We start from the raw sequence: 24276 nt of genomic DNA on the forward strand, positions 1-24276 counted from the left end.
TTGTTCCGGTATTCCTGGACCATACACTAGTTTCCAGACTTTCTCCATAAAGACTGAGCCCTCACGGGACAGCATCGGTGTAACCCTGGGAAATGCACAAGTAAATCAGCCCCCTCTCCAAACTTACTAGAGGAAGAATCAGAGTCTGATGCTCAGTGCTTTTTATCAGTTACCCCACTTTTCTAAGTGTGTCCCCTTACTTAACCTTTACAGGGCATATATGGAAAAGCCAAGTACATCCATTTTACTATGGCAAACAGCTCTTACTGAAAAATCTCATTCCTAATGTCCTCCACTCCACTCCCATTGTATCAGCTCTTGAAACAGTTGAACAGTTGGTCCACAGATATCCTTCATCATTCTCACTCAGGTTTTACTATTTACATCATTACTGCTTACCTTTCAGTCAGCAAATCAATATTTATTATTATTTTTTGTGTGTGTGTATATGTAACTCTACTAAAATGAGTCTTAAATAACAAAAACTCTTCCTACAAAAGCACTGGCAAACTCATACGAAGAGAGGGAGACTTTGAATCTAAAAGGAAAGGGTTATAATACCTTGAGCAATTTATTAACCTCTTTGAGATGCAGTTTACTCATTTCCAAGTAGTAATAATAAATGCATATCTCTTCAGGTTGTGGTGATAGTTAGAAATAACACAGGTTAAGTGGTCAACAGTGTCTGGCTCACAGTAGGTAGTTGATAAATTATATCTGTTACCGTTGTTAAAGTACAATGGAAAAAGGAAAAATCGGTGAGCATACTTACTTGCTCTGTTCCTAATCCTTTTGTACAAAAGCTTGGTGTTTATAAAACCAGCATTGTTTAGGGAAAATATTACAAAGCCCACTCTAGAGTGGAAAAACTTGAATTCAATAAGCTTGAGTTACTTACCCAAAGCTGAATCCCAGTTCATTTGGGGGGTTTTTGAGTAGGAAACAAATGTGTATCTTACTGTATAACACTCTTACATCATCTTTGTACTTTAGTAATGAATTTGAGATGGTGGTGAAAATTTCCACATCTAAAAGCAGAGTCTCCACTTAGTCTATAGAAGAGGTTTAGGAGAGAGGATCTGTTGGCTTTCCACACAATTTATGTATAAAAATGTGTAGGTGTATGAATTTTCTGGACAGAGGGGACAGACATCTATGAGATTCTCAAATGTGAAATTCTCAAATATATTCTCAAATGGACCCAATGAAAGTGAAGAACTATAACAGCTGCAAAATTAAGCCAAGTTTTCTCATTCTTGACACTATTGCTATCTTGGACTAGATAATTCTTCGTTGGGGGGCGGGGGACTGTCCTGTGCATCATAGGATGTTTAGCAGCATCCCTGGCCTCTACCCACTGGGTGCCAGTAACGTGTGTGCATGAGCGCGCGTGCGCACACACACACACACACACAAACACTCACAACAACAAAAACATCTCCAGCTATTGCTGTATGTCCCCTGTGGAGCAAATTGCCCTCTGTAGAGAACCAGTACATTAGGTGAATACATTATCTGATTGGTTGTTTTTCTTAATTGATCATTACCTTATCTTATTTCAATAAATAAAATTGGGAAAGACCCAAACAAGCCAGATATATTAGTTTTAAGAGGTTGAGTCACATTTAAATCCTTGAAATAACTAGTCACACTAATGCAGTAAGATTATTTTCAAATTCATATCTATCTTTTTAATAATGGCATAATTATCCCCAGTTTTGATGAGAATGAAACCTTACCGTGGAGTGAGCAAAAGAGATTGTACTGCAGTTTTTCTACATTCTAACTTATTCTTGACTGATTAGTGAAGTCATTCATAAGTAGAAAATGAGTATATTTGGGGGCTTTGTTTGCTTTCATGGGGCTTTTAAGGTAATTAGTTCAGTAATAGAGGCACCGATCCAGAAGGTAGGTAAACTATGCCTATGGAAATTATCAGTGAGCTGGATGGACTGCCAGGATGGAGGCTTAACAAAATATGCCCAGATGTGGTTATACCGAAAGCCCCCAACATTAGAGAGCCCCTGTTAAGTACTAAACAGCCAAGTAACTCACTGTGCCCTGTGGTCTAGGGACTGCAGGCTGCTAAAGTACCTCGACTCATACTGATCAAGTATGATTCCAATTAATCTTCAGATGCAGAATCACTTAATGGAATTCCAACCCCTTTTCTTCATATTCCACTTCTCAATGGGTCTCTAAGCCTAGCACTAAGCTCACTTATATAATGTGGAATAAAAACAACAATAATAGGTTTCATTTACTATGTGCCAAATACCATGTCAGACTTGTCAATCATCATTACAACCCCATGAAATAGGTTTTAGTATCTTCATTTCATAATTGAACAAACAAACTAGGCAAGGAACAAAGGAAGGATTCAGACTCCTATCTATCTGACTCCACAGCCTGACCTCCTTTCAATTCTAATAATAAACTTTTACTGCGAACTACCCACATTAAGTGTTTCACACATTATCTCATTTAATCCTTACAAAAATAATATGCATTATTATTATTTTCCCCACTTTACAAATAAACAAGACCAAGCAACGTGCCCAAGATCACCTAGTTGTTTTTACTACCAGAGTCAAGGTGAAAACTCAGGTATTCTGACACCTGAGGACACATACTTAACCGCTACAGTATATACTCTCCTCTATAGAAACCAACCAAAGGATATTTGAAAGAATGAGACACAATCAGCTCTCTTCATATTGAACCAATTGGACAATTTAGCTTTAAAAACAGAGGTAGCCAGGGCTTCCCTGGTGGCGCAGTGGTTGAGAATCCGCCTGCCAATGCAGGGGACACGGGTTTGATCCCTGGTCCAGGAAGATCCCACATGCCGCGGAGCAACTAAGCCCGTGCACAACAACTACTGAGCCCGTGTGCTGCAACTACTGAAGCTCGCACACCTAGAGCCTGTGCTCCACGACAAGAGAAGCCACCGCAATGAGAAGCCCACGCATTGCAACGAAGAGTAGCCCCCGCTCATTGCAACTAGAAGAAGCCTGCACACAGCAATGAAGACCCAACACAGCCAAAAATAAATAAATTAAATAAGTAAATTAAAAAATAAGTAAAAAATAAAAATAGAGGTAGCCAGACCCAGTTCTTGCTAATAATGTCCTGTTTCTGCAGTTCACTCCAACAGATACCAGTTTTTGTATGGAAGCTAAGACTCTTTTGAAATGTATAAAGTTGAGTGTTTGGGAACAATGTTTCTTTGGTTGTTTTGACCCTTTGAATAGATATTACAATCAAGCTGAATGAAAACAGTCCTGAGAAATTAGAACAGTTGCTGTATTTACTGGCTGAGTTTTCTTGGGTCAGACTAGTTCCTAAGTCTCATAAGTATACACCTTCCTCTCCCCACCCACCTTTTCATCAGTCTAAATAAATATAACATGAAGGACCCATTTGTGTTTTCTCACTAATAGAACTTTTTGTAAATAAATGATGAAAGAATTTTATAAGAGAGAGAGAGGTTGAGAAATAGACCCACATTCCCTATAAAACTGTTTCAGCACAGCTGGCTTGTTTACTTTTAAGAGAGTTCTGAGGCCACTAAGTTGTGAAAAGAATAATTAACCAGCATATATTTTTAAGGACAGTGAACAAATGCAAATGAACATCAAATTTTGAGAGATTCTTATTTAGTTTCAAAGTCAGACAATACTTGAGAGATTTTTAAGTTGCCTTGGAAGTTGATTAATTGGCCTAAAATGTATTGAGCCCCCAGTGTCCTAAGGCATACAGGAAGGCTGTAATGTTTTAATTCCAATAACTGGCACCATGACACGTATTCTTGCAAAATAAAATTTTAAAACTAATTTAAAGCCTTCATTACTATTGATAAAATTATCATCAGTCTTTCTTTGTGGATGGACATTCCTTCAGGAAATTTGGTATCCAAGGGAAGATAGTCTTTTGTATTAGGTGGTTTTATGTAAGGGATAGAAACCAATCTCCAACTAGCTTAAGCCCAGGAGGGGTAGATTGATTTACAGCAGGGCATGATGGAACTGGGCTTAAAAGCTACTGCAGCCAGGCCCCCAACTACCATCACAGCACACTCTTTCTCTCCGGAATAGCTGCTTCATTCACTCTGGTCAGTTTCTCTAGTGGGAGACTCAGCCTCAGACACTCTGAATTCACGTCATTACAGAGAGAGTAAGGGAGCTTCTCTCTCCTGCTTCAGTTAAAAAAAAAAAAAATCTGAAGAAGGAATTCTGGTTGGCATGTCTGTGTCACATGCCTACCTCCTGTCACTGTTGCCAGAGGGCAAGGTACCATGATTAACCCAGCCTGGAAAAGACACCTGCCTTTAGGGCCAAAGTGGGTGGGAACTGTTTCTGAAAGAAGGAGGCAGTGGGTTCTGGCCAGGCAAAATAATAGTACATCCTCATCTACTTTCGGTGATAAAAGGAAAGTAATTTGGCATGTGAGAAACAGATCCCAGATAACATGTATCATGAAAACAAGCAAAAAAGAAAGGAATAAAGAGGAACAAGAGATAACGTTGTACTTGAATGGAGTGGAGAATTTTATAAACATGTCGAGATGAAAATCCAACATTTCAGCAGCAAACACAGGAATGGGCCATTAGGCTACCTGATTCTAATGCCTACAAAAACACCTTCCATAACTGATAGGATGCACTGCAGAAGAAAGCACAGAAGAAGTGGTTCTCTGAGAGACTGGTTTGTGATAGAATAGCATGCAATGAGGGAGGGGCCACAAGAATAAGATGGTATAAGGTAGATATTTGGGTTGTCCTAGCCTTGTTAACAAATGATTATTTTCTTGAGCTTTTCAGCTCTCCATAAGCCTTTCAGAATTTAGGGAATTTACAGCATTGCAATAGTTGTTGAAATAGTTCAACTATCTCAATTCCAGTTTTGCTAAGAAGAAAGAGACCCAGCAAGGGCATTTGCCTTTCCCAGGAGCAGAAAAAAAGTTAGTACTGCATTAATATAAAGACTCAAGCCTCTGTGTTATATGACTCTCATGCCTAGTCTTGACTAGGTCCCACAGAAAACAATGGAAGATGGAGGGGTTCCACTGTGCATGTGCTTTCTTTTTTTAAAAAATGATTTTTAAGTTACTGACAAGCTTGTATAGACATTGGCTTCAATAGACCAAGTGTTCTCTTACCTGAACACAGCTCCCTATGTCAACATCCCTTATCAGCAGTCTCAAAAGTGCACCTCCTTCAAAGGTTTCCTTCAATGTCAGCACCACAGGAATACTCGGTCATTCTGGTTTTCTTTTGTTTCTCCCTCTGCTTTCCCACCCTTCCAGATGATAGACATGATGTACTTTGTCATCATTATGCTGGTGGTGCTGATGAGTTTTGGGGTCGCCAGGCAAGCCATCCTGTTTCCCAACGAGGAGCCATCATGGAAATTGGCCAAGAACATCTTCTACATGCCCTATTGGATGATTTATGGGGAAGTGTTTGCAGACCAGATAGACCGTAAGCAAGTTTATGATTCTCATACACCAAAGTCAGGTATTTAACTTCATTTGGGTCATATCTTTTCCAAGTTTATTTGTTTGTTTTCAATAAATGGCTCAAGATAGAGGACTGATTCCTAGCTTGCTATCTTGGAGGAAAAAAAACAATTACAGAAGGTGAATATACAATTTTAGCAAAGTAGTCCTCGGGTGTTTTTTTCAGGTATGTCCTTTCTGTGACATCTGTTGTGCCAAATTTGATCAAGAATGAACCATTTAAAAAGGTCTAAATTCTTTGGGGATTCAAAATCCTAGGGCCATGTGTTGAATATTTCAATATTAGGAGTATATTATGTCACTACTCCCCACCCTACCCCAGCCCCCAGCCTTTAAAAAATAAATTCCTTGGGTTTGACTTCAGAACAAATAAACAATTCTCAATTTCGCCATCAGAATTCAAGAGGGCAAACATCTGCATGGTGTTTTCCTTGCACTGGAAACTATTCTCCAGCTCCTTTTCCCACTGTCTTAAATTATGTGCTATTGAGACTCAAAAGAAGCTAGTATTCATTGCCTGAAAGTATGGAAAATGCCTTAGGTTATAAAATGAGTTGCTTGCTTGTAAATGCCAGAAAAAAAAATAGTATCTATATCATGAAGTGATTCATTGTGAGGAGCGAGTGCCAGCAGGCCCCCGATGTTTCATGCCCTAATAGATGCTGATTCTCTGTAATAAACACCCTTCTTATATAGAGTTTGAAGATAGTTGTGTCCTAGGAGTCTGTTCCAGCATTTTATTTGGATCAAATGTCAGGGCACACCAGGCACTGGGAAATTATTTGGGAAGAAAGCATCAGGAAAGAAATATCTTTCAGTGTGGAGGAGTTGAATCCCAGGAGCAACCATTTCTCATTTTCCCTGAGGAGTTTAGCTCTAGAAATAACATCCTTCCAACATTGTTGAATTAACATTTTTCTAACATTTTTTGCTGACAGGCCAGCCATCTGAGCTCTGGACTATGGACATGGATTAGGATTATATAACTAGGTAGTATAGCTTATTAAGAACAGGAACAGAAACTAGTCAGCATCTCCCCCGCCCCACCCCCTCCCCGCCAGTCCCAGGTAGGACTGAGACCAGGAAAGTAAGGACAAAGCACCAAAAAGTGTGAGTCCTACAGGCCTGTGAAGAGCATGTGTACACTGGCCACAGAACACACCAGTCTCTCATTTTCCCTTCCATGACGGGTTTTGAACAAATACTCTTTCCTTCTCACAGTGAGTTATCTGAGGCAAGAAGGTTTTTTGGAACACCTAATTGGAACAAATACTCATTTCATGAGACTTAGCCATCTCACTGAGCAAGAATTTTAACTCCATCTCCCAGTTGGAATATCTTTGACAATGTGCAGCCTTCACCAAGACAGCTTTCCAGGGACTGGGGAAAACTCTTTTGAATTCCTTTTTTCAAATGGTCCCTAAAGGCAAAGCAACACTTAAAAAGCCCACCTATGATCATTCTCCTCAGAGATTAAATGTACTATTTTTCCCCAAGAAATTGCTTTTCCACTTACATTATTTTACTCTTTCTATCTTTCCTTTCTTTCCCCAAATGAAATTAAGCCCCTATGGGTCTTTTGACAGTGCAACATTTTGGGATGGGAGAAGGAGGGAGATGTAGGTGTACTTTATGAGTGGGATTCTGTCCGTCCGTCTACAAGTGGCCATTTATTGATGTTGTACTGTGAACCCAGCCTAGTGCAACAAACACCACCATCTGGCTGAATCAGAGGTTCTATTATTGTTATTTTAAAAGAAGGGCTGATTGTAGTTTAGAACTTGAAAAAACCCTGGAGATGGAAGTGCAGTGTTCTGTGTGAGTGAAGTATGAATAGAGATTTCCCACATTGTTAATTAGATCTGTGGTGCTCTTTGTGTGTGAGAATAAATTTCTACCCCATATCCCACATATCCCAGTATGTAGCCAACTCAGCCTTGGATGGATGTAACCTTCATGACACCCTTCCCCCCGACCACTTACCTTCCTTTTTGATATTCTGAAATTGGCTGCAATGGTGGCCACTGTTCTAAGCTAAATCAGCCAGTTTTCTGTCTAGAGTGTTAAAGAGTATTTGTCCTTTCTCAAATGGGTATAGGACGCTGCCCCCAAACCTGTCATTACACTTGGCCAAAGTCATTGAACATCCCTGTCCTCTAAATGATTTGGTCTTCATGTCATGGCACTGAGTGGGCCAAAGGGGGATTGGGTGATGGCCCTGCCCAGACGTTCAGAACTGCCCCGGAGACCCAAGTACCGAGCTATTTGAGAAAGGTACAAATCGTTTATGCTGCCCTGCGGTGTCTTGCCTCCTTTCTGTGCCGTGTGCAGGTTGGTTTGTGAAGCATGTGTTCAGGCTGATTGGATCTCATATCCCCCTGGACGCACAGCCCTGCCCAGGGTCCACCAGCCCCATCGTGTGGATGTGCCCAGTGGGGACTTCTCCAAGTGCTGCCCATCCTCGCACACCTTCTCAGAGCAGCTCATTGCTAACGTAACGCACGCGCTCCATGTCTAACTCTTCTTGTTTTTAGCTGCAAAATTGTCAAACCCATTTCATGTTTGCAGAAATAATGTTTCTTAATTAAGATGAGTGTATATGGCTGTATAATGGGGCCCTCGGGGTGGGTTAGTAACATCTGTCTCACACCTCAGAAGGGAGGACAGCTTTAATGCCCTCACTTCTGGGAGGCAGTATTACCCAACTACAGATTTTTAATATACATTCCATTTTTTTCTTGTAGTTAGTCCTAAACCCAGAGACTATCAATAAGGCCAAAAAAGCTAGAATGAGACTTCTAAGGTTACTTTCCAAATGTGCTTAAAGACTAAAAGCAAAAGGAAAAAAGAAAAAAAAAAAGAATGTAAATTTACAAAATGACGTATACTTTGACCTCTAAGCCAAGTTGGGTTAACACAAACGATAGTCCAGCCTTAATCTTAATTATCTGTAGAGGCTAAAACATTTGCGTTGGTGTTGGGAGCAGAAGTGAGTGCAAGAATGTGTTTGGAAACAGCAGATAATGAAACTCAGGAAGGAACAGTGATGATCTGCTCTTCTAGACACTTTGCCTAACACCCTGATTAATGGACGGGAATTGAACCTGCTGTCATTGTCTGATTGGTGGGTTTCTGGTTTTTGTTTTTTTCACATAGCCCAAAATAATCTCAGGTATTTATGTTATATATACTAGCTCTCTAAGACCCAATCTCTGGGCTACCGTGAGGGGACTTGGGTTCCAGGTTGCTAAAAGCATTGCTACCGAATGATGATATCCTTCTGGGCATCTCATTAAATGACCCATGTTGCATGGCTTCTGAGAGCTGGTCAGGATCCCACTGGAGCCTGAGGGGAAAAAAGCCACTTCAGAGTAGAGGAACAGCAGAATAAATTTCCAGCACATTCATGCCAAGGCGGGGGCAAAGCTAAAATTAGATGGATTTTCGCCAGCTGAGAAATCTGGTTCTACGTTTTTGTGTGTGAGGTGCTTGGAAGTTCACCTCTGTCGGCAGAGAAAACGGGGTCTCTAGCTTCCTCGAGCCTCTGAATGAATGAGACATCCCTTTATTTACAGGGCATCTTTGCGTTGCCTGCCATACACACAGATTCCCCAGGCTGTACCAGGGCAGGGGGAAAATGAATCATGCTCTTGAATACATTAAATCAGCATCTAAATTTAGTCCTTTTTTCTGTCTCTCTTGAGTATTTTCACAAGTTTGGTTAGTAATGTGGAAGCAGAATGTCCAAAACTTACTTTCTACCATGACAACTTATTATTTAGCCGTTTCTATTCTCCCTAAATTAACTATCCAACCTACCTAATGCATGGATCACATTTTATTTCCCTTATTGCCTAGGGCCTTTCCATCTGAAATTAATAGGTTATCTGGAGTAAGAGGGATATTTGTGTTGTTGTTTGGTTTGATTTGGTTTTGCTCATTTGTTTATTTAGTACTGAAGTTTTGCGGTTCAAAAACTCTATAGGCTTGTTGTCTCTGTGATGTTGACTGGATTTAAAGTGTTGTTTTTGTCAGGAAACAAGGAGCATGCATGGGCATGTAAAGCTCAGACATTCTCCTGTATTACTTTTCTGTCTCAAATCATTTGTTGCTCACTTCAGGTGTGGAAATTAGGATAGCTTAAGGCCGGTCTCTAAAATATGCCTACTTATGGTGAAGCTTAGAACAGCAAGAACACAGAAGATGACTGTTGTTATGCATTTCAAGCCATAGACTCCAGTTCTGGAAACTCAGGGCTCTGCATCTGTTTGGTATTCAGGACTGACCTTCTCTAATGGATTCAGAGCACACTATGCCTGACAGCTGTGGCGTGGGGAGTGTTCCCTGACGAAGGAAAGTATTTTGGAAAAGACAAACTCGAGCCTGTGCCAACTTTTGGGAAAGGGGGTATTGTTTTGCTGGGTTTTGTTTTTGCAAATTGCTAAGGAAGTAAGCCAATATGAGGCACCACCCCCATTTTCTGTCCCTGAAAGTCAGCTTACGCTCTAGAGAATCCCCACCCAACTTGTTTACTAATGCAACCTGAGGGTTAGCGGGCTTACAAACAGCAGAACTATCTGCAGACAGGCCATTGTGATGATTCATTTCACTGTTGTAACCAACATTTGTTCCACTGTCATCATGCTGATTTTAGCCTTTGCTCACAGGTTAGGCTCCATTTTTAATTTGTTCATTTCTCAGTCAATGAATATTTATTTTGTTCCTACTATGAGCTGAACATCGAGGTACAGAGATGCATGTGACAAAGACATTGTCTTCAAGGAATTTACAGTCCAGGAGAGACAGACTGACGTGGTCCATACATGTGGAGATGGAGCCCCAGAAAGAAAGTAGTCAGTTCTTCCTGGGGTGAAAGGAGGAGCACAGTAGATGAAGCCTTGCAAAGAGTGGGAAGGTTGAGCTGAGCCCTGAAATTTAAGTAGGTATTTGCTAGACAGATGGGAGCAGGGGGGGTGTGAAGGAGAAGAATGACATTCCAAACCGAGACTTAGCATGGAAAGTTCCAGGCACAGCAGGTAGTTTAATATGGCTGACTGCAGGGTGAGAGGCAGGAGGCAGGAAGCAGGACAGATGGGTCTGAAGAGAGACAGGAGTATAGATCTTAGCGGAGTTATACTCCCTGCTCAGGGTAGTACCATGATATGATATATGTTTTAGTTGGAGCTATCAAGCAAAATGTAAAGGGTCCATAAAAGGGATGGAGGTGGAAGGTGGGAGGACATTAGCTAATGCGGTAGCAGTTGGGATGGAGAAGATAGGCAGCATAAAACTTCAGGAAGGTAAAGTCAGAAGGACCTGGATGGAAGTCATATGGTGCAGAAGGTGGGAGTGCGGGAAGTGGAAGAGGATTTAAGATGGAGGAGATGAAGTTCACTCCAAGGTTTCTGGCTCAGTCTAAACAGTGCTGTCATCTACTGAGATAGAGGAGCAGGAAGGATGAACTGTGGGGGGAAGGGGACTTGTTCACTTGGGCTTGGATGGAGCTTGAAGTTTCCATTGGAATTCCAAAAAAATTATGAAGAAGACTATTTTGTATATAGAACTCTGGAGCTAAGTAGAAAAAGCTGGACTGGAGATACAGATTTGGGGTTCAAGAATATTACCACCAGTCAAAGCCATGGGAGTGGGTGAGCTTCCCAGAGAGCACAAGTAGAGAGAAGAGAAGGCCAGAGCAGAACACTGAGAATGGAGGAGTCAGCAGTATCAAATGCAAGAGAAGAGTGCAACTAGGTGAATATTTGAAAGAGTCCATTCAGTTTGACCTTTAGAAAGTCACTGGTGACTTTGGCCAGAGAATTTGCATTTCAGTGGGGAGTGCAAAAATCAATTACAGTGATTTAAGAGTAAATGAGTAGCAAGGCAAAGCATTTACCAGGGAAAAGGGAGGGAGAGAAGTGTTGTATATGTATGGCCTGGGGGTGTCCATGCAGTGAGGCTTGGAAAAGAAGAGTATTGTTTTGTAATCACCCCTCAGGAAAGTCACTGACCCAAACATATCAAAGAATTGCTTAGGGCTGCCTCTTTGCATAGTTAGGTTGTCTGTTTTCTCAGTCAAGACTCAGCAGCCCAGATCAGGAAAGACAAATAGTTGGATTAAGTCAAGATTGAAGATTTGTTGTGCCATTAAGGCAGAAAGAAAGGGGCCTAGGGATTTTGAAGAGGCTTGCAAGGGTTCTTAAAGTTATGCATTATAAGGTCTAGGATGGAGGATGAAGAAAATAAAGGTACAATGTTGGTAAGTACCTAGGAGGAAAAAAGAATAATCAAAGGACTAGAATTCTAACCTGAACACCAAGGGCACTGGGGACTAAGGATCCTGAGAGTAGTGATGATAACATGCTGTGGTCAGAGAATGGTAGACGGGCATTCAAAATGGAGAGGTGGAACAATTTAGGATAATGATAAGGTCCAGGAGTGGCTATAAGAATGGGTTCAAGGATGTGCTGGAATCAGGGTCCCACATCGTGAAGCTAGGTTCTTCTGTGTTTGTCACTTACAGATATTGAAGTGTCCATGGTAATGACAAGAGAGGGGGTGGACGGGAAGACTGAGCGGGATGATCTGAAACCCAAAGGAGAAGGGCTTTTTGCACAGCAGTGAACAACAGTGGTCTAGAAGAGGCAAAGAGTGTCAGCGAGAATGCACACGTTACTTATGGGAACCACACTGGCAGATGAGCGGAAATGTGGGATTTCCATTTGAGAAGGTTACAGGGAGGTGGTGTCTTCCTACAAAATGGGTTTAGCTAAGCCAAGAATATGGGGTATTGCTCTTACGATAAGGGTAAGAAAGCAGAGGAGTTTGTGTTCAGTGGTAAGCGTTTTCCAGAAGGCTCTGGGGAAAGGGAGGAAAGGGAGAAATGGGAAAATTCAGTGGGCAGAAAGCACAGCATCACATGAGGACAGTAGCATAAGGCAGGAGAGTTAACCAGGGGAGTTTGCATTGCAGATATAGAGGATCATAGGTAAGAAAGGTATGGTGGGAATAACTTTTCCTTAGTTTTGAGGCAGCTGGAGACTGGAGCCCTAGTAGCATAAGAGGCCAGATGAGGCTGATGAGATCTAGGTCTCAGAGGCAGACTAGAGTGGCCATTGCTCAGGCTTCCAAGATTGTGTTGGGGACAGATTGCTCTGGTGCCTGAGGAATGGGTGTGGCTCCCAGATCACAGATGGAGAGGCTGCCAGAAAATCAACTTTATTTTTTATTATAATTCTGCTTATTTCTCTTTTGAACACCTACCCCTTATCTGGGGGAGAATCATGACCTCAGGCTCAGCCCTCTCTACCTTCCCTGAGGTGGGTTAATGTTGGGGGTGGGAGCACGTTATAGTTTTGAGTAATCTGTCCACACAGTTTGCTGCTAAAATGTCCATTATGCCTGTCAGTGTGACCCTCCAAGTGTAGCTGACTTATGAGGTCTCCCCACAGTCCCAAATCCTAGACAGTTGCTCCCTCTGGGGTCCTGCTACCCACAAAAGAACTGCCAGGAAAACCACGCAGCCTGCGCCCACAAAGCACATGCAAGCTGGCGTTCACTCCCAGACACCCTCACACATACACACAGACACACATTTCTTTCCTCTCCCCTCCAGTCTTGCTCCCGCCAGCGTAATTTCATCTATTCCCCAAATTCCTCTCTCTGTTACCCCTTCTACAAATGCTTGAAAGTCCTGAGAGCTGGTACATCCGGACCACAGCAGCAGCCAGAGACTCAAAGGCTGTCTCTGGGTTGTGCCTTGCAACCCCTCCTTCCCTGATACAGAGCCATTACCTGCTTGCAAAACAAGCGGGAAATGTGAATGAGTATTTCATAATGCTATCCCACCACACTGATTTAACCATCTTGTAAGTAAAAACAGGATGCCCCAAATAAAAATAAACTTATTGGCGCCAGGCATGCTAGATGTAATCTCAGTGTTTCAAAGGAAATATGTAGGCATCATAATAAATCGTCTCATGGTGTTGCTGCAGGGATTTCCTGAAGTCTCAGAATGGTAGTAGGTCTTGCAAGTTCTTCTAGAATAGCCCTGTCCAGTAGAATCTTCTGTGATGGTGGAACTGATCTAGTCCTGCACTTTTAGTCACATGTGGCTAGCGGGCCCTTGAAATGTGGCCGGTGTGAATGAGAAACTGAATTTTTGTTTAATTTTAATTAATTGAAGTTTTAATTTAAAGGGCTGCACATTGCTAATTGCTACCCTATGGGACAGCTCAGTTCTAGTATATAAAAATCCTTCAGCACAGCAGCTCTGTGAGAGCTGGAAACACATCTGCCTTGTTCCCTACTGTAGCCTCAGCATCTCAAACTGTCTGGCACAAAGTAGGTGCTCAGAAAATAGTTGGTGCATGAAATAAACCCCTTGACATAAGGAATAGAAAGAAAGTAAGGTTGTTACCTGCTTTACATAATATAAAAAAAGATTTCAATGATACATATAAAGGAATTTGAAAATTTTCAATTGAGAGGATGAAAAGTTTATTATAAAGGAATTTAAAATTTGGGTTAAGTTAAATGTAGTGATCATGGATTCATACTTCAAACACACACACACAGAGAAAAGTGAACTCAAATGGGATCCTAGAGTTGATAACTTCCTGCAGTTTAGCTGAATTTGTATTCAAGAAGAGAATTACAGCCACATTCAAGAAATATTTATTGAACAAGTCATCATTCTAGACTGTGCAGAGATTGATTGTTGGGTAGCTAGAAGAGAGGAAGGAAGAGAGGGAGAGAAGGGAGGAGGGATGGAGGGAGGGAGGGAGGAAGGAAAGAAGGGAGGGAGGGAGGGTAGGCATTTGGTTGTTGAGGGCAGCTGAGGAAGGAAGAGAGAGCTGTGTGAGCCCAGCAGTGGGGCTGGATGAGACCCAGAGAGCCCTGCCAGCTCCACATTGTGCCACACTGGAGGTGGTTGCCATGCATCCTGTAACTACGGGCCTTTCCACAGGCACAGTGTCCTGACCAAATGCAACGAGGCAGATGGCTGATTTCCACTCAAAGCAGAGCAGAGTACATCCCTTCTGATAACGTGGCAAGATTTTAACTGATCTGTATCAACAACAACCAAAAAATAGACTGACCTCCACACAGGTTAACTATTAACAGACAGGGCCAGCAAGATTACATGTTAATTGTTTTTTCTCAAATGTGACGAGAATCCAAATAAGCCTGCAGCCTCAGTGAGGAGGGGAAGTTAGGTGCTCAGGATCTTTTACAAGATACTGTCCAGTGGAGTGAAGAGCTTCCTGCTGCTAGATTTCAGACTCTGTCTGGCAAGTGACATTTGACTGAATCGCGTGGCCTTCAGCCAGATATTTGGTGTCTAGAGTATCAGGCCTGAGGTTCAAGATGAGGGCATGCTTGGCAGAAGACCCCAATAACTTCAGCTCGGGTATAGAATTTTGAGTCCTTGCCATGGTGACACACCCAGTTCAAGTAGATGACATCCACTGATGGGTTAAAACCTGAGGGGCTATTTCTTTCTATTGTTGGTTTTTTTTGTTTTTTTTTTTTTTTGCGGTACGCGGGCCTCTCACTGTTGTGGCCTCTCCCGTTGCAGAGCGCAGGCTCCGGACGCGCAGGCTCAGCGGCCATGGCTCACGGGCCCAGCCGCTCCGCGGTATGTGCGATCTTCCCGGACTGGGGCACGAACCCGTGTTCCCTGCATCGGCAGGCGGACTCTCAACCACTGCGCCACCAGGGAAGCCCTGAGGGGCTATTTCTTGACCTGGGTTGTCGTTACATGGGTTTTCATTTTACACTGGGCATATATGTTTTATGGACTCTTCTGTATATATGATATATCTCACAATGTAATATAAAAAGGAATAAAACAGACAGGCTGCTATCACATTTTCTAGATTCTAGTTAGAATGGATTCATTCATTCAGTGACATTTACTGAGCGCTTCTGTGTGCCAGGCACTGTGCGAGGAGCTGGGGATTAAAAAGAAACATACATTATTGCCTTGGCTTCGAAAAATGTTTAATAGGGATGATTGACAAGTAAACAAATCAGTATGATATATATTTCCATAGATGTGATGTATAAGGACTTAACTCAAAGGAAAGAACATACTTTTATTTGAGGGGGGGTGGGGTGAGGGGGACGTGTTGAAGCAGAAAAACAAGAGAAGGCAAAGTACAGCCAGAAAAATTCTCCTGGAGGTAACAGTTAAGCTGGATCATAAAGGGTATTAAGAGTTTCCCAGACCCATCATAAGAGGGCATTCTAGACAGAGGGACCATCATGCACAAAGCTAGAGAGAGGTGACAAGGTATGCCAGGTGTAGGCATGTGGAGACAGCAGAGAAGTGAGACTCCCTCCCTGGACCGGTCAGTTAGGGTTAGTCCCCGTTACAAGGTGCTCCCAAGCCTCCTTTACCTACCCTGGGTTAACACATGGCACCATATTGGTTTTTTCTGGTTTCTTATGTGTATCCCCCACTGGACTATATGCATTTTGGGAGGGTGAAGGCCGGGGTTCGTGTCCATCTTTTTCACCATATTTGAGTGAATGAATGGAGAAGAGGTTAGAAAGGTAGATTGTAAAGCCTTTGTATGACAGGCTAAGGAATTTGAATCTTTTCATATGGGAAATGCACAGCTTACCTTGTATGGAGCTCATTTCTAAGTTAAGGCTGTAGTTTGTGGAATTCGCAGGTTGTGAATGCCAGTGGGGATATTGTGGCTGGAAAGTATACAACCATGATGCTCATTTCAGGGAAGCTCGGTGAGCCGTAGAAAAGCCCTTTGTTCCAAAATGTCTTTTAAAAGAGAAATAGCAAGTTTCGAAGAGTCAGAACATCCCCTGAATGGGTTAAACCTACTGACTCTTCTCCCCTTAGTGTGAAGTATTTGAATCTTTCATCTTAACCCCCCAAAAAAGCTGAAATCAGCATTCAGGGAAGGAAAGTTAAAATGGGGGCAGGTAAGGAAGGAAGCAGATGGCTCCAACGGAGGGCGAGGCAGACTTTGAGCACCCAGAGGGCACCATGAGGCGACTGTGTGCCTGGAGGGCAGGGAAAGTGAGGCGGGGTGTGTGGAAGGCTCGGAAAGAGAGCTGGTGGCAGAAACAGCTATGCCTACCTTGCAGTTTTGCCAAGGGCCCTGGCAGATGCCCGGCTTACCTCCAAAAACCATCTTCTCTGCTGTCTGCAATAAATTGCTGATGCCTGAATTTAAATATCAGGACTACTTGAAGTTCTAAAAGCCTCAGGCTCCCCCCAGTTCAGGCTGCAGGTGCTGGAGTTCCCAACTCCTGCTTCTCCAGTTCAGCCAGGTTTCTCCTCACCTACACCCCACCTCTCCCTGCTAGGAGACTAACAGATGCAAAAGAGAGAGAGGAAGACAGAGGAGAGGAGTCACATGCATTCAGGTACCACCCTCTCTCACCTTTTCCTTTAGTTCATCCTTTATTTATCTTCAGGTCCATTAAAAATCTATTTCCCAGGAAACTCAAATGTCTCAAAAAGCCCCGGGAAAGCCAACAGAAGCTGGAATACCTTCAAAGAAGTTTTCTTGTGACCGCAGGATCTCCCACAGTTAGGTCTGCCTCACTGATTCTCAACCGGGGGTAATTTTGCCCCCCAGCCCCACCCCCAGGGGACATTTAGCACTGCTTAGAAGTATTTTTGTTTGCCACAACTCGAAAGATGCTACTGGCATCTAGTGGTAGAGGCCAGGGATGCTACTACACAGGACAACTTCCCAAGCAAAAAAATCTTCCAACCCAAAATGTCAGTAGTGCTGAGGTTGAGAAAACCTGGTCTATTAGAATCCAAAATTCAACTTATTGTTGCTTCTCAAAAAAAAATGGCACAAGGTAGTTGCCGTCAACATCTGCAAAGTCCTAAAGGACAGATCTGAAAAGATCCCAAGTCCTCACAACCTGATGCCAGGAACAGTGTTCTAGGCCCCCATCTGCCATTGCTTACAGTTTCACATCTCTCTCCACTCTGCTCACTCATTTGATCTTCAGACCAAAGACCAAGTTAGGACATCATGCAATTATGGTGTCAGAATGGTCAACATGACAAGCCTCTTTTAGCAAACACCAGTAGGTCCCATCACCTGTTCTTGGGGACCAGTTTTGGATGGAATAAATCCAGCTACCATTGCAGTGAAGAATGAGGAGAACCCAGAGTTCTTATCATTCAGAATTCACCACGTGTTTTGCTGATCCAGGTAAAATCTAGCAAACTTCAACACTTCCCAAGTTTTTATCTGAGAGATGTCAGTGATTTTTTAATAGGAAAGGATCATCCTGCATGACCAGAGAAAGTGGCTTCAGTGACCTCAGAAGTCCTGTGAAATTGTCCAGTTCAATCAGTCTAGCTCATCATCTGAGATGAAGCAGGAAGGAGAACCACACTCCCCATGATCAGACTCAATAGTTACAGTTACTGACCAACTTAACACCACTGGACCAAACCCAAAACCATTTTTAAACATTGTGCTGGAGCCAGTGACTCTCTCCTGAGTAGACCACAGGATCCAGCTTTACAAAATCACAGTCCTTGAAGCAAAGGAATAGAGTGTGTGGCATGCCCTTTTTAATATTCTGAACAAGGGCTTTAGAAGTAAAACGCCACTGTGAACTAAGTGGTTGCAGTACAGTTGCAGGAAAGCCCGTTGCTGACAAGTACTTCAAAGTCACAGATGCCACCTGAGGAACATAGTGTTCAATGACCAGAGGAACTGTGTATGGCGCATGGGTTCTATTATACAGCGAGTAATTGAATATACAGGGTGAGGGACGTCTCCATTAAACAGGTCAGGCACTAAAAGACTAGATTCTTTTCAGTGGATTTAAGATTATACAACCTGTCAGGAGTCTGCATAAGATAACCAAATGTCGAAAATGTCACTGCTTTTTGAAAAATACACGGCAGTTGCACTTAAGCAGATTGTACTAAATATAAGGATGCCTGAGTGCTTTATTAGCTGTCAGGTGTGTTACAAAGGCTGTGTCATGAGTTTCATGGGTTTCTTCTGGCATTTCTAGGTGAAGAGAAGTCAATTAACATTTGTTGAGATCCTATTACAGTGGCTGGCACCAGACCAGGCACAGGATATACTGCAACCCACTTAATCCTGATTTACTGTTGATGTACAGAAAGAGCAGAGATTAAATAACTTCCTTACGGCACACAGCCAGGGTTGCAGAGGCGGAATTGGAACCCAGACCTGTCTAACTGCTAAGTCAGTGCCCTCATTTCTACGTTGTAACAGAAGGCTGCTTCCATCTGATTCCACAGGCCTCCTTTCTCCCCTGCACCTTGCTCCAGTGACTGGACCACAGTTATGCATTCATTTACTTAGCAACCACTTATCAAGTACTCTACTTGGCCCTGGAGAGAAAGTGGTACACAGGAGAGACCTCATCTTTCCCTTAGTGGGAGTTATAGTCTATTGGGGGCAGGAGGGTGGTAGACAATTAGTAAACAAATAAGATACTTTGGGATAGTAATAGGTTCCATAAAGAGAATAAAGCCAAGTAGTAGGCTAGGGAGTCATTGGGGCGAGGAATTAGGGTACAATTTTACATAGAATGGTCAGGGAAAGACCTTGAAGTGATAAGGTTGTATTGAAATATGAATGATGAAAACAAGTGTGGCAAGAACTGGAGAAAGAACATTCCAGACAGAGGGAACAGCAAGGACAAAAGCCATGTGGTAAAAATGATCTATTAGTTGTGCTTAACTAGGATCAGAAAGAATGCCAGTGTGACTAGAGTTTAAGGTCTAAAGCAGCTCAGTTTGGTATAACATGCCATATTGGAAATCCTGCGTTCAAATGTGTGGCTTAATTCTAAGTTAGGGACTGGATGTAAGAACAGATCAGCAACTCTGCAGTCATTCAGGAAACAGCACTCCACCATGTGCTGATAGGAGGGTAGGGAATCTTCCAGAAGCTGGTGGCTTCCAGGATCAGGAAGGGAGCTGCCTCCACTGTTGGAGCCATCCTTTGGCCTCACTGAAGGGTTGCTTCGACACTGGGATGGTGATACTTTGGACGCTCTCAGAAGCACCCATCATGGATGAATTAGACACCCACGTGAATAACACATTGTACCTCCCAAGAGGATATTGACCTGTCACTATGAGCATCTCAGCATCCATCATCAGAACTGTGAACATCTTAGTAATGTAAGCAAGAATACAGCACTTGTAAATGAGACGTGTTCACAGATGGGTCAGAAGATTACAGACTGGGAAGAGGCCGCTAAAAGTGTTAGCCCTGAGATACCAGCACTGTGCACTGGGTATAACATACTCAGTGAAAAAAATCTTACAGAAAAGTTTGCTTTGGGGAGTGATCATTAGTCCCATAGCAGTTCACATTTACTCATGAGTGCCTGGTATGCGTGTAGAACTCAGTTAAGAATGGTTTGAGTAACTGTAGCAGGGACAGCCCATGATGGAACCAAGAACCAGGCACTCTGAATCCCAGTTCTGTCACCTCTGATAACTCTGACCTTGAGCAAGTTAGTGAACCTCTCTATGCTTCAGTATTCCTAACAAATTAAGGACAGTAAGGAGGTCTGGCTTGGTAAACCTCCCCCCAGGAACACTGTTAAGAAAAAGAGCAGTCTTTCCCCAATGAGTATAATAAGCCCAAGAAATACAGGAGTTCATGCATATTAATGTTTATGATGAAGCTAAAATCTGCATCAATGTCAAGGTGTGGTGTGTTCAAAGAAAACATTAATGAATAATAACCCTGGTGATGTGCAGATGTGCCAAATTAATGAAAGTGATACCCAAAGGACTGGAAGTTTGGGAAAGAATGAAACAAAATTTGCACTTTATTTATTTATTTACTTATTTATTTTTGGCTGCGTTGGGTCTTTGTTGCTGCTCACGGCTTTCTCTAGTTGAAGCGAGCGGGGGCTACTCTTCGTTGCGGTGCGTGGGCTTCTCATTGCGGTGGCTTCTCTTTGTTGCGGAGCATGAGCTCTAGGTGCACGGGCTTCAGTAGTTGTGGCCTGCGGGCTCTAGAGTGCAGGCTCAGTAGTTGTGGCGCATGGGCTTAATTGCTCCGCGGCATGTGGGATCTTCCTGGACCAGGGCTTGAACCCATGTCCCCTGCATTGGCAGGTGGATTCTTAACCACTGTGCCACCAGGGAAGTCCCAAAATTTGTACTTTAAAAGGCACAATACCAAGGACTAATCAGAGATAAGGTGTTATTGGTAGTAAACAGGGAAAGGATGAAGTGTGGTTGCTTGTAGGGTCGAGTCCTATAAAGCCAAAGTTTGCAAATCTGTTCCCTTCCAGCAGGGAAGCCAGCTCTAAGTAGGTGCAGGAGCCTTGAGTCATCCAAACAACAAGGTGCTTTCCAGCATCCTCTATTCCACTGTGTTCTTGTCAAACAAAGCCCATTGAAACAGTTAAGCCAAAACAATCTGTCTCAAATAATAGTGTGCCTCTCTCTCTTTACAGCAAAATAGAACCAAGGTTCTGTTGTTACTGATCATAATGAAAAACCACGATCTTGTTTGCCCTATTGTGTCTGCCTTCTAGCCAACCCAAAAGTCATTTTGGACAGCTAACACAATTTCTCATCCATTCGTGGATTCAGCAAATGTTTAGAACCTACTCTGTTCCAGGCGTTATGATGGGTGCTGGGGGTACAGTAATGAGTAAAATCTGAGTGGGGGCATCAGATAACAAACATAGAATCACACAGATACTTAATCATAAGCTCTGTTAAGTGTGTGTTCAAGAAATAGAGGTAATATGAGAACATCAGACACGGAGACTCAGGGAAAGGCTTTCTGAGGAAGTGACTTTTTGAGCTAAGCTATGCAGAATAAGTAGGAGTTTGCCAAGCACCGAGTAGGAGAAGAACCCAGGGAGGGGGAATAGTCTGTGCCAAGGCCCTGAGGTAGGAAGGAGGTCATTCTTGTCAGTAACTGGGAGAAGACCAGCATGGTAGAAGCATAACATTCAAGGGAAAATATAGTTTGAAAAAAAACTGAAGAGCAAATGAAGGTCAAGTTGTCCAGGGCCTTCTAGGCCAGTGTAAGGATATGAGTTTTCTCTTGCATTTAATGGAAAATCTTTGAAGGGTTTGGTACAGGAATTTAGCTATAGTGTAATGATAGTGGTGGTTATGGTGGTGTATATATGTGTGCATGCTTATGTAAGTGTGTGTTTGTGTATGTGATGTGAATTGCATGATTTGATCAATCAGCATCAATCCAGCGGTTACCATGGGTACTGTTGAGGGCTCAGCAAGCACCAGATCATGCAGAACAGGAGCACAGACCTGAATTTCAGGTTAAGTTTTGCCCTTGTATGCTGGCTACGTGGACCTAAACCCAGCCCCTTGCTGTGGACTGAATTGATTGGACTTAAACTAGTTGAGTGGTGGTCTTGACAGGGCAGCATGGCCTCCATATTTTCTTTTTGTTGTTGTTGTTGTTTTTTGCAGTACGCGGGCCTCTCGCTGTTGTGGCCTCTCCCATTGCGGAGCACAGCCTCCGGACGCGCAGGCTCAGCGGCCATGGCTCACGGGCCCAGCCGCTCCGCGGCATGTGGGATCTTCCCAGACCGGGCACGAACCTGTGTCCTCTGCATTGGCAGGCGGACTCTCAACCACTGTGCCACCAGGGAAGCCCTCGAGGAGTGTTTTTGTTTGCCCTCCCTGATTGGGAGGGACCACTGGCATTCAGTAGGTGGAGTCCAGGGAGGGCCCCTGTCCTGCAATATACAGGACACTCCCACAATCAAGCATTGTTCTCTGTCCCACACAGTTTTCCAGAGTTCCTGCAGGCCTTCATGTAGGTGAAAAACCTGGTTATGATTATCTGAGCCTAGCTCTGTTTTACATTTAAAGATACAATATTTTTGCATGTTTTTAATAAGCAGTAAATTTTTCCAGGAATGAAACTACCATGAAAATTGATGGCAGTGGTATTTTGTTTGCTTTGGAACTTTCCCAAGGGTTGTTCACCCTTTTAGAAAATCAACTCACCAGTGACAATCCTGCCCATTATACTTGAGTCATCTGTCAGTCTACATTTGTGTCTGTCTCATATGTGGAGATTCTTCATGTAGGTGTAAGCATCTGACCACTTCACTGTGGCTTGTGGAATAGTCAGACCTGAGCATTTATATATTGAAATGTTTATTATTATAACTCACTTGCCTTTTTATTTTCCCTTTATTTTAAAATTAGGACATTATATTGATTTTTCTGGTTTTTCTGATTTTGCATACAGGTAAATTATGCCATCAATAAATTTCATTTCAGAGCAGTAAAGGAGGCAGTAGAAAATACTTATTATAAAAAAGAGGTGTTGGGTCTGATAAGATTGATAACAACTGAACAAGCATGTTTGGTAATTCAAAATACTATGATTTTAGGAATTTTGCTACTTACTATCTTTGAAGAGTCTCTTGGGAACTTTAATATGTCGAGAGTTCTATGTAAAAATTTTACTTTGTTAAATAACCCAGGGAGGTATCAAGGTTGACATCACCAGTGAGAAGTCATGTGGGTGTCATTTACCCTCAGTAGAATATGATGAGACAAACATTTGACCTTTGTGGTATTCTTCCCTAAATTTCATAACCCCAGTCTAATCATGAGGGGAAAGAAATACGACAAACACAAATTGAGTGATATTCTTCAAAACACCTGACCAGTACTCCTCAAAACTTTGTCAAGATCATGAAAAACAAGGAAGACTGAGAAATTGTCACAAACCAGGAGACTAAGGAGACTTGATGACCAGATGCAACGTAGCATCCTGGATGGGGTCCTGGAAGAGAAAAAGGACATTAGTGGAAAACTGATAAAGTATTGACTCAAGTCTGGAGTTTAGTTAACAGTAATATACCAATGTATATAAATTTCTTCATTTCAGCAAATGCACAATAGTTGTGTAAGACCTTAACATTAAAGGAGACTGAATAAAGGGTACACAGGAATTTTCTGTACTACCTTTGCAACTTTTCTATAAACCTAAAATTATTCAAGTTTTTTTTTTCAGGTTTCTGCTTTATTGACCAAGGTAGATCTAGGGGTCAAAATAAGCAAGGAGCTATATTTTTTTAATCTGCGTATAATAAATAAAATTTGCTTTTGGTAGTGGTGATTGTATACAGGTCTGTGGATCTTAATACATGCATAGATTTCTGTAACCAGCACCACAATGAGGATACAGAGTCATTCCATTACCCCCAAAAAACTCCTTTGTATCAGACTCCCCCTGACCCCAATCCCTGACAACTATATTCCAGAATATCACATAAATGGAGTCGTATAGTGTGTACCCTTTTGAGACTGGCTGTTTTCACTCAGCAAAATGCCCTTGAAAGTAAAACCATGGTGTTGCATATCAATAATTTGTATTATTAGTTCATTCCTTTTTATTGCTGAATAGGATTCCATTGTATAGATGTATCACAGTTTGCTTATTCACCTGTTGATGGATATTCTGGTGGCTTCCAGTTTGGGGCAGTTATGAATAGCGCTGCTGTAAACATTCATGTGTAAGTTTTTGTGTGAACATAAATTTTTATTTCTCTGGGATAAATGCCTAGGACCGAGATTTCTGGGTCATGTGGTAATTCTATGTTTAACTTTTTGAGTAACTGCCAAACTGTTTTCCCAGTGATCGTACCATTTTACATTCCCACCAGCAATGTATGAGAGTTCTGATTGTTCTACATCCTCTTTGGTATTGTCACTTTTGTTGTTCTTCTTCCTCTTTGTTTCATTTTTAT

The 24276-nt window shown here is 42.4% G+C and overlaps 1 protein-coding gene across 7 annotated transcripts in view; it reads left to right on the forward strand.

Annotated features, from left to right (window-relative positions):
- Positions 1 to 24276, forward strand: part of TRPM3 (transient receptor potential cation channel subfamily M member 3) — a 523188-nt gene that overhangs the window by 457013 nt on the left and 41899 nt on the right. For all 7 annotated transcript variants that reach the window (XM_060300848.2, XM_060300849.1, XM_060300850.1 and 4 more), the window contains one exon: positions 5308 to 5482. In XM_060300848.2, coding sequence (XP_060156831.1) covers positions 5308 to 5482 — 175 coding nt within the window. The remainder of the gene's footprint in view (positions 1 to 5307; positions 5483 to 24276) is intronic.

The sequence above is a fragment of the Globicephala melas genome, chromosome 6 (assembly GCF_963455315.2).
Source record: "Globicephala melas chromosome 6, mGloMel1.2, whole genome shotgun sequence".
In the NCBI taxonomy this organism is placed as follows: domain Eukaryota; kingdom Metazoa; phylum Chordata; class Mammalia; order Artiodactyla; family Delphinidae; genus Globicephala; species Globicephala melas.